Below are 14146 nucleotides of genomic sequence, written 5' to 3'. Positions count from 1 at the left end.
CTGATCACATGACTGTCGTTGTTCGCAGGCCGGAACTGACGGAGGTTTGCCGGATCCGGGCTGACTCTCCCGACGCCAGAGTCCGACCACGGGAATATATGCATATGGCAAATCAGATCAGTCTGATAATATCAGGAATCATATTTCTTCTGCACATTTATACTGTACAATAATCCATCAGTTAATGCAGAAACTAACAGTGAGCAATACAGTATTTATTCATCTTTTTTAATAAAAACACATTGTTAGTCCATTAAATATTATTAACAGGTACAACTTTTGATTTTAATAATGCATTAGTAAATGTTCAAATCAACATTAACTGAGATTAATAAATACTGTATGAGTTTTTGTTCAATAATGGATCGAGTCGTAAAGATTTAACTGTTTTTTTATGGATTTCAATTTTTTACTTCGTCGTGAAATAGTAAATATGTATAATATTAACACTCATATCAGTTATAATAACAAAAATAATTATTGGTTGTTGGTATTATTAGTATTATAATGCTGATATTTACATCATACGTGTTTAATTTAATGATGATCAAATGTAAAACTTGACATTTAAACAAATGATCCTTTGATCAAACTTGAGATATTAAAACCATAACTTGAAAACGTGTCATAATCTGAATCATAAGATTTTATTGTAGTTTTTCTCCGGCTCTCGGGATGCTGGGATACATTTATACTGTGTGAGGAGAGGTGCATTCTGGGATGGATATTATATGCAATCATTCTGATTAGCTGAAATATTATTTACAATTGTATTTTAATCTTGATGATTTTTAAAAATGCCAAAGAAAGTTTTTCCTTTTGTTTACTGTAAATATCCGGGGCCGATCATGTGACGCACTCATGTTCACACACCGCACTGCATGATGGGAAGGGCAGAGGGAGTGTACAGCTGTTCCATTAAACAGGTTTTCTAAAGGTTTGAGTCCTCGTGTTTTATTCCTCTTCATATCAGGACATTATGATTATATTACAGTAAAGATGAAGTCCTTTAAAGCTGTAGAAATGAACTCATGCGGCAGCTTATACATGACATCATTCTGGAGAATTAATCTGAGCTTCTCTGTTATCCAGTGCATTAATGAAGCTGGTTTCTGATGCGGAACCAGTATAACGGTCATTTGGGTAAACTGGTTATCTCACAGTTCATACGTTATAGCTCACAATTATGAGAAAAAGGCAGAACCAAGTTATAAACGTATTTATTGAGTTATAAACGTTACTGTACTAATGTTCATCAACCCTCCGGTGCTCCTCACACGCCGCTCAAATTACCCTTTATTATTATAATGTTCTTTTTTTTTATGAAATGAATGTATTATATTTTAGTTCAATAATGTTTTTTATTTACAATTTTAGGGGATTATATGATACTAAATTATACTTATGCTGTATTTATAATCCATTAATTCACTTTTTGAGCATAGACCTGAAAATTAATTTTTCCAACTTAAAATGTGGTAAATCTTGAACTCTTTTTAATGTGTAAAAGTTATATTTTTTGTAAAAAATGTGTAAAAAATATATATTTTCCAAATCATGTTTTACACTAAAGATGTGAGAAAATCTAAGCCATAAATCTAAACAAGTTGTTCCAGATCTGAGGTTGTGGTCTCCAGAGGGTCAGTGTGAGGATGCAGTACCGACCGCTTCCACTAGAGGAACTCCGCTCGTCTTACACTGCATTTCTCCGGGACCATGTCACATGTTCAAGCACATCCATGACCTTTTTTCTTTTTACTTTTTTTTTTTTTAAGTACAAAATTGTGAGTTTTTTTTTTTTTTTTTTGACCAAAAAATATTAGTGTGGTGCAAACAGACAAACAGAGGGCTAACAGAGTCATTAACAGACAGAGGGTTCATATTTAGTTGAATTTTGTGAATCATGATCATTTTAAAATGAAACACATATGCAGACTTCTTTTATTACATTACATTTTTTTTTTTTTTATGAGCATTAATATTTTGGGAATTATGACATTTTGGAATAATGAAAATTGAGCACTTTTAATCAATTCATAGTCACTTTCTGTAACATGGAAAAAATGTGTACTTTTTAACTTAAATATGATATACTGAACTTATTAAATTAAAAAGGCCATGGTTGTGAATATAAGCATGTGTGGTGTGTGTGTGTGTGTGTGTCAGAGTGAGAGTGTGTGTGTCTGAGAGTGAGAGTGTGCGTGTCTGAGAGTGAGAGTGTGTGTGTCTGTGAGAGTGTGAGTGTTTGTGGTGTGTGTGAGAGTGTGTGTGTTTGTGGTGTGTGTGAGTGTGTGTGTGTGTGTGTGTGTGTGAGAGTGTGTGTGTTTGTGGTGTGTGTGAGTGTGTGTGTGTGTGTGTGTCTGTGAGAGTGTGTGTGTTTGTGGTGAGTGTGAGTGTGTGTGTGTGTGTGTGTGTGTCCGTCCGTGTTCTCCTGTGAAGCTCCCCCTGCTGGAGAGAGACTGGGATGATCCGCACGGACACTGACGGATCTCAGACTCAGGAGTTTCTGCTCTTCATAGAGTTCGGTGATGATTTGAACATATGGAGGCGATTTCTTGCGTTTCGCTGCTCAGCTCTTCAGATCTCAGTGTATAAGCCTCCAGCGTCCCAGAATTCCCTGCGGTTCCTCAGCTCCAGCGCACCAGGATGCTGTCGCCGTCCTCCACCGAGTAAAACTGCAGCGGCTTCAGATCGTTGTCGATCTCAATCTCTCGACCCGCCAACTATAGGACAGACATCACAAACATAAACAACAGATCAGTGTTTCAGACGCCTGAGGTTAGCATTAGCCTAGCGATGCCTGAGGTTAGCATTAGCCTAGCGATGCCTGAGGTTAGCATTAGCCTAGCGATGCCTGAGGTTAGCATTAGCCTAGCGATGCCTGAGGTTAGCATTAGCCTAGCGATGCCTGAGGTTAGCATTAGCTAACGATGCCTGAGGTTAACATTAGCCTAGCGATGCCTGAGGTTAACATTAGCCTAGCGATGCCTGAGGTTAGCATTAGCCTAGCGATGCCTGAGGTTAGCATTAGCCTAACGATGCCTGAGATTAACATTAGCCTAGCGATGCCTGAGGTTAACATTAGCCTAGCGATGCCTGAGGTTAACATTAGCCTAGCGATGCCTGAGGTTAACATTAGCCTAGCGATGCCTGAGGTTAACATTAGCCTAGCGATGCCTGAGGTTAACATTAGCCTAGCGATGCCTGAGGTTAACATTAGCCTAGCGATGCCTGAGGTTAGCATTAGCCTAACGATGCCTGAGATTAACATTAGCCTAGCGATGCCTGAGGTTAACATTAGCCTAGCGATGCCTGAGGTTAGCATTAGCCTAGCGATGCCTGAGGTTAACATTAGCCTAGCGATGCCTGAGGTTAGCATTAGCTAACGATGCCTGAGGTTAACATTAGCCTACCGATGCCTGAGGTTAGCATTAGCCTAGCGATGCCTGAGGTTAGCATTAGCCTAGCGATGCCTGAGGTTAGCATTAGCCTAACGATGCCTGAGATTAACATTAGCCTAGCGATGCCTGAGGTTAACATTAACCTAGCGATGCCTGAGGTTAACATTAGCCTAATGATGCCTGAGGTTAACATTAGCCTAGCGATGCCTGAGGTTAGCATTAGCCTAGCGATGCCTGAGGTTAGCATTAGCCTAATGATGCCTGAGGTTAACATTAGCCTAGCGATGCCTGAGGTTAACATTAGCCTAGCGATGCCTGAGGTTAGCATTAGCCTAGCGATGCCTGAGATTAACATTAGCCTAGCGATGCCTGAGGTTAACATTAGCCTAGCGATGCCTGAGGTTAACATTAGCCTAGCGATGCCTGAGGTTAACATTAGCCTAGCGATGCCTGAGGTTAACATTAGCCTAGCGATGCCTGAGGTTAGTATTAACCTAGCGATGCCTGAGGTTAGCATTAGCTAGTAGGGTTGGGGTCGTGACCTTTGCGCAGGTGTAGCTGAGCTTCAGTTGGACTGCAGGGAGTTTGAGCTGTCGGTGTAGAAGCCCCTTCACCTTCTGAACGATCATGGACTCTGAAACAGCACAGAAACACTTCAGACAGGTGTGTGTGTGTGTGTGTGTGTGTGTGAGTGAGTGAGTGAGTGTGTGAACATGATGTTATTGTAGTTCTAGACTAAATGTGAGCATCTCACTTGCACAAAAACATTCAATATTCCTCAAAATGAATATAATCAGTGAATGCAGGATCATCTCTGTGTGTTTAGTCTGCCTGTACTGGTCAGTGTTCTGGCCTTCTGTGACTCAGTGACACCATGAGCACACGTGACTATAGATCTGTGAAGTGTGAGACTCTTGATCTTTACTCCAGAACAGAAGCTGAAGGGTTAGTCGTCAGCCTGAGGATTATTACTCCACTTCTGGTGTGAAAGAGTTTTACACTTTACAATACAACTTTTTTGTTATAAAAAACAAACCAGGAGAGAAAACACCAACTCAGTAATGCATTAAAGCTACTTTCCCTCAACACACACACACACACACGCACACACACACACACACACACAAACACACACACGCACACACACGCACACACACACACACGCACACTTTACCTGGCAGCTTCTTCTCGATGGGCTTTCTCCCAGAATCCTCGGGGCACACGAAGGTTACGGCTGAAAGCAGAAACAGTGACAGGCGTTCAGGAGCTGATGCTCGAGGTGCTCTGTATTCATATTCATATTCATATGCTGCAGATTCATACTTAATAACTGATTTTTTAGTGCAAATGGTTTCTGTTCTCTGAGCTCGCCCTCGTCTGGAGCGCCGTACTCTGTACAAACACACACACACACACAAACACACACACACACACACACACACCATCAGAGTTCAGAAATGCATGATGTAAGATCATCTCTGGTGTTTAATAAGCAACAGTCGGTTCCGGAAGTTAAAACTTTTCTCCATTGGGAAATACATTTTTAACGATGACTCATAAAGCTTTAGAGTCAGCCGCACCGTGAGCTTGTTCATCGATGGGGTTTGCTTCTGTTGAATCAGTCAGCCTGCATTATGTTAATAATCATGTTTAACAGCAGAATTCCCAATGAAAAACTACATTACCCATGATGCTGTGCAGAAGATTCCACCAATCACAGTCGAAATTAACAAATCCCGCCCACTCGCATGAAGCAGTGCGAATGATGTCATCTAGTCGATCTCTACGTTCTCAGAAAATGTTTGTATATATATGCATATTTTGCAATTAAATTACAATATATTGTTTTTATATATAAAAATCAACATTTTTAAATGAGCAGATTTATATTTTTTCATTGTTTTTAACCGGATTATGCCGTTTGCGATGCCTCATGGGATTGTAGTTGTTTCCCTCACTGATTTAAGACACTTTTTTGCTTGAAATCAAAGTTTATGATTATGATTCTCCTCATATCTGGTTCATGGCTTATAAAAACTTTAACAAAGTCTTTTTAAAATCCCTATGGGAGAAATGAATAAAAAAAAACGTGTTTTTTATGATTACATTTTTATTAGGCATTTTATTTTGACTTTTTATTGTAAAATTATTTATTTATTTTAATGTGACATTTTTATGATTTTATGATTCGAAAGTGGCTTATATTGATTGATTTTGTTTGGCATTTTTATGATTTAATTATTTTTCAGTAAGTGGCTTATATTGATAGTTTTTGTTTTAAAATTATTCATTTAATTTTTTTATTACTTTTTAGTAAAAGTTTTATTTTACATTTTTTATTTTTACATTTTTAAATTTATTTTTGACTTTTTATTGTAAAATTATTTATTTATTTTAATTTGACTTTTTTATGGTTTTATTCATTTTTACTAAGTGGCTTATTTTTATAAAAAATGTTTTAAATGATTTGTTAAATTTTTTTATGACTTTTTAGTAAAAGTTTTACTATACTTCCGGAACCAGTGGCACTGAAAAGGGGGCGGGGAGAGTGGAACCAATCAGATTCCCCTGTGGGCGGAGCCTCCAGCGCAGGGAGTTCACACACACAGGGTTCTCATGTGAACAGGAACTGTAGTGTAACACGACACTGACTGTGTATGAGCGTGAGGAATCGTGGGTGATCCGTCAGGAACTGTGTGTTCAGCTTCTCCGGGTCACTGAGACCTCCGGCCCGAAGCCACGCCGACCCAAACATCTTACAGTAATCCAGCTCCGCTCCCCTCCGCTCGTCACACTGCACCTGAACACACACACACACACACACACACTCTCAACATCAAACACACACTGCACCTGAACACACACACACACACACACACTCAACATCAAACACACACACACACACACACACACACACACACACACACACACACACACTCTCAACATCAAACACACACTGCACCTGAACACACACACACACACACACACACACACACACACACACACACTCAACATCAAACACACACTGCACCTGAACATCAAACACACACTGCACCTGAACACACACACACACACACTCTCAACATCAAACACACACACACACACACACACACACACACACACACACACACACACACTCTCAACATCAAACACACACTGCACCTGAACACACACACACACACACACACACACTCAACATCAAACACACACACTCCACCTGCACACACACACTCAACATCAAACACACACACACTCACACTCACACACACACACCTGTCTCATGTCCAGCAGTGTCAGGCGTCCCAGTCGAGCGATGATGATCTGACGAGCAGTTTCTGGATTCTTCTCTTTCTGAAGCAGAGGATTCCTGCGACACGACAGATGAAGAAGAGAACGCAGCTTCTCCAGCTCGTTCACCACACACCACTACACACACACACACACACACACTTAAACACGTTTGTTAATCAGAGTAAATAAGCATCAGATGTAATAAACAGGGTTCCCACACCTCGGTTAACTTCAAATTCAAGGACTTTCCAGGTCCCAGACCCTCAAATTCAAGGACTTAATGTGGGGCCAGATTTCAAGTGAGAGCAAGGTGACATCGGGCCCTATTTTAACGATCTGAAACGCAAGTAACTGTGGGCGGGTCTCGCAAATCTAAAATGTGTTGGTCTGAAGTAGCTTCATTACTCATAGGTGTGGTTCGGGCGTAACGTGAAATAAACCAATCAGAGCGTCATCTCACATTCCCTTTAAGAGCAGGAGCGCTTGTTCCATGGCGGATTGCTATTATAACGGCGGATTTGCCAGGAGCGGTTCACAGCCGAGGAGGCCGACGTTCTCGTCAGGGCCGTAAAACACAGAGAAGTGACATTGGGGATGGAGAAACACACACAGGTTAGCTTCGGTTAAACAGGCGTATGATAATTTAGGTAAATGTGTAAGCTAGATTTATGCCTATTTTTCACATCTTCATGGACACAACAATGATTTCCCTCGTGTGGAATATGTTTCCTTGTAATAATGTATGATTTGCAAAAATGAAAACTGCTGCGTCTGTGTAGATGAGAGAAGCAAAGTGTGTGTGTGTTGTGCACACGCTACATTATGGCCAAGCATGCGCCCTTAAAATAGCATCTGAATAACGTGCCACTGACTTTAGACAAGGTTTCTCCTGGTCTGTGGAGGAATTGTTTTCTGAAACTGCAAAATAGCACCAGGGAACGTTTGCGCCGGAACACGCCTCCTCTTTTCCCTGAACCGCCCCCGGGAGCGCAAGTTCATTCCCTAATTTACCGACGTGCGTCTGTGGAGGGAAAAGTCCGCTGTGCGTCTGTGGAGGGAAGAGTCCGCTGTGCGTCTGTGGAGGGAAGAGTCCGCTGTGCGTCTGTGGAGGGAAGAGTCCGCTGTGCGTCTGTGGAGGGAAGAGTCCGCTGTGCGTCTGTGGAGGGAAGAGTCCGCTGTGCGTCTGTGGAGGGAAGAGTCCGCTGTGCGTCTGTGGAGGGAAGAGTCCGCCGTGCGTCTGTGGAGGGAAGAGTCCGCTGGCCGTCTGTGGAGGGAAGAGTCCGCTGTGCGTCTGTGGAGGGAAGAGTCCGCCGTGCGTCTGTGGAGGGAAGAGTCCGCTGGCCGTCTGTGGAGGGAAGAGTCCGCCGTGCATCTGTGGAGGGAAGAGTCCGCCGGGCGTCTGTGGAGGGAAGAGTCCGCTGTGCGTCTGTGGAGGGAAGAGTCCGCTGGCCGTCTGTGGAGGGAAGAGTCCGCCGTGCATCTGTGGAGGGAAGAGTCCGCCGGGCGTCTGTGGAGGGAAGAGTCCGCTGTGCGTCTGTGGAGGGAAGAGTCCGCCGTGCATCTGTGGAGGGAAGAGTCCGCCGTGCATCTGTGGAGGGAAGAGTCCGCTGGCCGTCTGTGGAGGGAAGAGTCCGCTGTGCGTCTGTGGAGGGAAGAGTCCGCTGTGCGTCTGTGGAGGGAAGAGTCCGCTGTGCGTCTGTGGAGGGAAGAGTCCGCCGTGCGTCTGTGGAGGGAAGAGTCCGCTGGGCGTCTGTGGAGGGAAGAGTCCGCCGTGCGTCTGTGGAGGGAAGAGTCCGCTGGGCGTCTGTGGAGGGAAGAGTCCGCTGTGCGTCTGTGGAGGGAAGAGTGCGTCTGTGGAGGGAAGAGTCCGCTGTGCGTCTGTGGAGGGAAGAGTCCGCTGTGCGTCTGTGGAGGGAAGAGTCCGCTGTGCGTCTGTGGAGGGAAGAGTCCGCTGTGCGTCTGTGGAGGGAAGAGTCCGCCGTGCGTCTGTGGAGGGAAGAGTCCGCCGTGCGTCTGTGGAGGGAAGAGTCCGCTGGGCGTCTGTGGAGGGAAGAGTCCGCTGGGCGTCTGTGGAGGGAAGAGTCCGCTGGGCGTCTGTGGAGGGAAGAGTCCGCTGGGCGTCTGTGGAGGGAAGAGTCCGCTGGGCGTCTGTGGAGGGAAGAGTCCGCTGTGCGTCTGTGGAGGGAAGAGTCCGCTGTGCGTCTGTGGAGGGAAGAGTCCGCTGTGCGTCTGTGGAGGGAAGAGTCCGCTGTGGGTCTGTGGAGGGAAGAGTCCGCTGGGCGTCTGTGGAGGGAAGAGTCCGCTGGGCGTCTGTGGAGGGAAGAGTCCGCTGGGCGTCTGTGGAGGGAAGAGTCCGCTGGGCGTCTGTGGAGGGAAGAGTCCGCTGGGCGTCTGTGGAGGGAAGAGTCCGCTGTGCGTCTGTGGAGGGAAGAGTCCGCTGTGGGTCTGTGGAGGGAAGAGTCCGCTGTGCGTCTGTGGAGGGAAGAGTCCGCTGTGCGTCTGTGGAGGGAAGAGTCCGCTGTGCGTCTGTGGAGGGAAGAGTCCGCTGTGCGTCTGTGGAGGGAAGAGTCCGCTGTGCGTCTGTGGAGGGAAGAGTCCGCTGTGGGTCTGTGGAGGGAAGAGTCCGCTGTGTGTCGGGTGCAGAATAGGAATGACACATGCGTCGCTGTACAAAGTCAATTGCGCTGGGAGCGAGTTAGGGCCCTCAGTGTTACCTTGTAAGATACATTGTTACAGTTCTCATGTGTCAAACACAACTATGCAAACAAGCTTCTTCTTTTTCATTTATTTTTGGCAGAGATCTGATATTCTGTTTGTTGTATTTCTGTTTTGCATAAAACTGAAGAATATTCGGTACATCCTATACTGCAGTGGTTCTCAATTCCAGTCCTCGGGACCCCTTGCTCTTGAAAACCACTGCTATGCTGTATTCTAAAATGATCTGATATTAACTTGCATGGATTGTATTGAAGAGCTCAGGCTCATGTAACAGCCTATTTTTGCCATGTTTGACGGTGTGTCTGGGAAACGTCGAGTTTTCCATCGCAGTAGTTTCGTGCGCGCGTGAACGTCATGGCAACGTACAACACAAAGTACCTCACGCGGGACACACAACGTAACGCATAAATGCGCGTAACTAACGTAAATCAAGCAAGCCAGTGCGCATACATAGGCCACGAAGTGTTGGAGGAATAACACATTAGCGGACCGGAGGGAATAATAGGGAATTTTTTCCAGGAAACTTCTTGCACAAAATAAATTCAAGCACTTTCGAGGAGCTGCATCTGTGTGTGTTTACTTTCAAGAACTTTCCAGGGCCTTGCATTTTTTTCTGTCAGATTCACAAACTTTCGAGGGTTTCAAGGACCCGTGGGTTAGGGTTAGGACCCGTGGGTTAGGGTTAGGACCCGTGGGTTAGGGTTAGGACCCGTGGGTTAGGGTTAGGACCCGTGGGTTAGGGTTAGGACCTGTGGGAACCCTGAACAAAGTGAAGCTGGTGGAGTGTTGACCTCTGAGATGTTGTTGTCGTCTAATATCAGAGTCTGCAGTGCCGGAAACGCCGTCGTCTCGTCGCCTTCACAGCACGAACACACAGATCAGCCCTTATACATGTACACACACATTATAAACACACACACAGTCATGTGACCTGCTGTACCTGCTGACGCGTCACTGAACTGAACCGTGGAGAAACCCGTGCTGGACAGATTCAGCTTCTCCAACCTGAAGATCACACACACACACACACACACACACACATTTGATGAACATCACACACTCTCACACACACACTTGATGACCATCACACACACACACACACACACACACACACACACACCTGATGACCATCTCACACACACACACACACACACACACGTGTCCTCACCAGGGTAAGTGTGAGAGCTCCAGAAGCGTCTCCTGCAGGATCGGGTTGTCTGATAGGTCCAGAACTCTGAGATTCTGCAGCACATGATCAGCTCTGATAAATAATAATAATCATTAATAATTAGTTAGATTAATATAGCGCTTTACATATGGAAGCGTCATATATATAGGAAAGCATGATGAGAGAATGATGCGTACCTCGTTAACTCTGTGATGTCGTTATCAGAGAGATAAAGCTCCTCTAACTGCGGCCACATGGGGGCGCACTGGAGAACCTGCACAGGGGTCAGGGGTCAGAGGTCACAGCTGACGCTGACACACACGCACACACACACAGACTCTCACACACATCTTACCTGAGTCCAGGTGAGTGCGCAGCTGTTGAGTGACAGCAGTCTCAGACAGGAGAAGGCGGGGCTTAAGAGGTTCGGGTCACTGGAGAAACTCAGTCTATTGTGACTGAAGGAGGAAATAAAGAGCTCATGTTACAGAAACACACAGTTATCATGAGATTTACCCAGAAGATGAGCAGAAACACACAGTTATCATGAGATTTACCCAGAAGATGAGCAGAAACACACAGTTATCATGAGATTTACCCAGAAGATGAGCAGAAACACACAGTTATCATGAGATTTACCCAGAAGATGAGCAGAAACACACAGTTATCATGAGATTTACCCAGAAGATGAGCAGAAACACACAGTTATCATGAGATTTACCCAGAGGATGAATAAAGCGATAGGATACGGAACCTTAAATAAAATCAAAACGGTCAATTCTTATTTATGTAATATAGCAGTGTTTATTATAATGATTTATAGGTGCACATCATCATCATTGTGTTAATAATGTTGAATCAGAATAAGCTCTTCTCTTCTCTGATGACGAGGGCGGGGCTATAACCTGTCACTCACATGAGATCAGCCAATAGCAAACCACAACCATCCAACCAGCCAATCAACTCCCCACAGACACAATCAAGCCCCGCCCACACGTGTTCTCGCTCCTGAAGCGTTTCTCCCGATATACGGCTCAGCCTCGGAGAGGAGTGTTTGGTGTCGGGTGTGTGTGTGTGTGTGTGTGTGAGTGGGTCACCTGATCTGCAGCTCCCGCAGGGACTCCAGCTGAGCCGTAATGGCCGCCACATCCTCCCATGAGCTCAGCAGATTCCCCGACAGATCCAGAGTCTCCACATCTGGCCGACGCTGTTAAAGAAGCTCACGCAGAGCACATGACCACCCGAGCGCTACTCTAAACGAGTAATCCATTACCAGTTACTAATCACCTCTTCAACCATGTAACTAGACTACTGTAACATTTACTCTCTCTAAAAAGTATTTCATTACTTATTACTTTCTGAGAGACTCTCTGTGTCAGATGAGCGAGACCCGAGGACTGGAGTCGAGAACCACTGCTAATAACTCATCAGTACGAGTGAGGTCACATGATTACGGATTGCCGTGAGATCTGATTGGTCTACACAGTGTTCAGCTCAACTACATCAGAAGTCACTGTAATAACCCCTGACTGTACTTCCCGAGGGGAGAGTGATGCCAGCTCCTCAGAGAAGGATACGAGGCGTGGTGTTCCGGATCTGGTTCTGTGGGCCGGCGCCGGACACCTCACATCTCCTCAGGGACACTTCAGTCAGCTGATCCAGCCTGGAGAACACACACTTCAGTCCGAGTCAGAGATCACACACACACCACTCTACAGTTTCATTCATATCCATAATCTGAAGCGTTGATCATACATCATTGGCCTGATTTACAGGACATTTCAATCCTAAAAACATATTTTATTTTTGTCTGTTGACAGTGTTTACTGATTTATGGAGTGGGAAAAACCCTGTAATATGTCGACAAAATCAAACAAGAATTATGAATCTGGCTTTATCCAATGTTCAGATTTACAAGCTGGAAATGTATGAAAATGTGTGTATAGATCACACCTCATTTGCATATTCACATAACATTTCATAAAACCTGTAATACAAAACACACGTGTGAACCCTCTGGTGCTCTTCACACGCCGCTCAGAAATAACACACATCCATTATTTTATTTCAATGAAATTAATGTTCTATATTTTAGATCGATAATGTTTTTTATTTATTTATTTTTTTTTGGGGGGGGGGGGATTTTATGATACTAAATTATATTTATGCAGTATTTATAATCTATTTATTCACTTTTTAGACCTGAACATTTTATCTCCATCTTAAACTGTGGTAAATCTAGAACGCTTTAGAGCGACAGACTGAAGTTTGATCTCTTCAAGACACTGGGCAGATTACTGCTGAAGAGAAAGAAGTTTAAAAAGTGAACTTAAAAAAAAGTTACAGAATTTTACTTTTTAATTGTTATGAAAAAAATGTATATGAAATCTATATTTTCAAAAACACATCTAAAATGGCGAGAAAATCACAAGTCACAAATCTAAACAAGTTGTGTTACAAATTTAACCTAATATATAAAAAAAAAAAGGTCTTTCAGTGAGATGTTGTTCGGCTGCAGTACCAAACGCTTCCACTAGAGGAAACTCGTCTCATTCATTTCCAATGCGTGACCTCTGACCGCCAGGAGCTCAAGTGTGACTATTGTTTTCAGGACCATTTAACCTGTTCATATCATGTCCATGAGTTTTTTTTTGAGTGTTCACACAGCAAGTGCCAAAACTTTTACCAAAAAAAAACCGAATGTAAACATTTCCGGTCCAAACTGAGCGAAGAGCACCAGAGCCAGTTCACATCTGTCCTGTGTTCCTGCGGTGTGTGGGAGCACCTCTGCTTGAGCCGGACGCGCTCGAATCCCACCATCAGGACGGTCTTGCTGGAGATCTTCATCTCTTCTCCCGTTGGCTCCTCCAGCTCCTCCTCATAGCGGCTCTTCAGAGCCGTCATGTAATCCACCCCGAACCGGGCCTTAGCGGGCCGCACGAACGAGCCGCCGGTCCGGTGTCTGGAGAGAGAGACACGCGTCAGCTGACCTGAGACTCACACACGCCGCGTCAGCTGACCTGAGACAGACAGACTCACTCACTCAGTCACTCACTCAGTCAGTCACTCACTCAGTCACTCACTCAGTCACTCACTCAGTCACTCACTCAGTCACTCACTCAGTCAGTCACTCACTCAGTCACTCACTCAGTCACTCACTCAGTCAGTCACTCACTCAGTCACTCACTCAGTCACTCACTCACTCAGTCACTCACTCAGTCACTCACTCAGTCACTCACTCAGTCAGTCACTCAGTCAGTCACTCAGTCACTCACTCAGTCACTCAGTCAGTCACTCACTCAGTCACTCACTCAGTCACTCACTCACTCAGTCACTCACTCAGTCACTCACTCAGTCACTCACTCAGTCACTCACTCAGTCACTCACTCAGTCACTCACTCACTCAGTCACTCACTCACTCACTCACTCACTCACTCACTCACTCAGTCACTCACTCAGTCACTCACTCAGTCACTCACTCAGTCACTCACTCAGTCACTCACTCAGTCACTCACTCAGTCACTCACTCACTCAGTCACTCACTCAGTCACTCACTCACTCAGTCACT

The 14146-nt window shown here is 44.9% G+C and overlaps 2 protein-coding genes across 3 annotated transcripts in view; one reads left to right on the top strand and one right to left on the bottom strand.

The window, feature by feature from the left end:
* The window catches only part of LOC311281844 (nidogen-1-like), a 34639-nt gene extending 33703 nt beyond the window's left edge, over positions 1 to 936 (top strand). For both annotated transcript variants that reach the window (XM_084395172.1, XM_084395171.1), the window contains exon 20: positions 29 to 936. In XM_084395172.1, the coding sequence (XP_084251298.1) occupies positions 29 to 39 (11 nt within the window). In that variant the 3' untranslated portion in view covers positions 40 to 936. The remainder of the gene's footprint in view (positions 1 to 28) is intronic.
* A 156-nt stretch (positions 937 to 1092) lies between these two features.
* Positions 1093 to 14146, bottom strand: part of tbce (tubulin folding cofactor E) — a 17127-nt gene continuing 4073 nt past the window's right edge. The window contains exons 3-16 of the mRNA XM_084395173.1: positions 13364 to 13540; positions 12156 to 12241; positions 11676 to 11775; positions 10934 to 11036; positions 10776 to 10852; positions 10579 to 10671; positions 10351 to 10415; positions 10202 to 10266; positions 6675 to 6827; positions 6054 to 6201; positions 4725 to 4793; positions 4576 to 4635; positions 3944 to 4035; positions 1093 to 2723 (exon numbers count right to left, since the gene is read on the bottom strand). Coding sequence (XP_084251299.1) covers positions 2628 to 2723; positions 3944 to 4035; positions 4576 to 4635; positions 4725 to 4793; positions 6054 to 6201; positions 6675 to 6827; positions 10202 to 10266; positions 10351 to 10415; positions 10579 to 10671; positions 10776 to 10852; positions 10934 to 11036; positions 11676 to 11775; positions 12156 to 12241; positions 13364 to 13540 — 1384 coding nt within the window. The 3' untranslated portion in view covers positions 1093 to 2627. The remainder of the gene's footprint in view (positions 2724 to 3943; positions 4036 to 4575; positions 4636 to 4724; positions 4794 to 6053; positions 6202 to 6674; positions 6828 to 10201; positions 10267 to 10350; positions 10416 to 10578; positions 10672 to 10775; positions 10853 to 10933; positions 11037 to 11675; positions 11776 to 12155; positions 12242 to 13363; positions 13541 to 14146) is intronic.

Source organism: Rutilus rutilus, assembly GCF_951802725.1.
Source record: "Rutilus rutilus genome assembly, chromosome: 22".
Taxonomy (NCBI): Eukaryota; Metazoa; Chordata; class Actinopteri; order Cypriniformes; family Leuciscidae; genus Rutilus; species Rutilus rutilus.
Note: the sequence above shows the minus strand (reverse complement) of the source record. Positions and strands in the feature narration are given on the sequence as shown.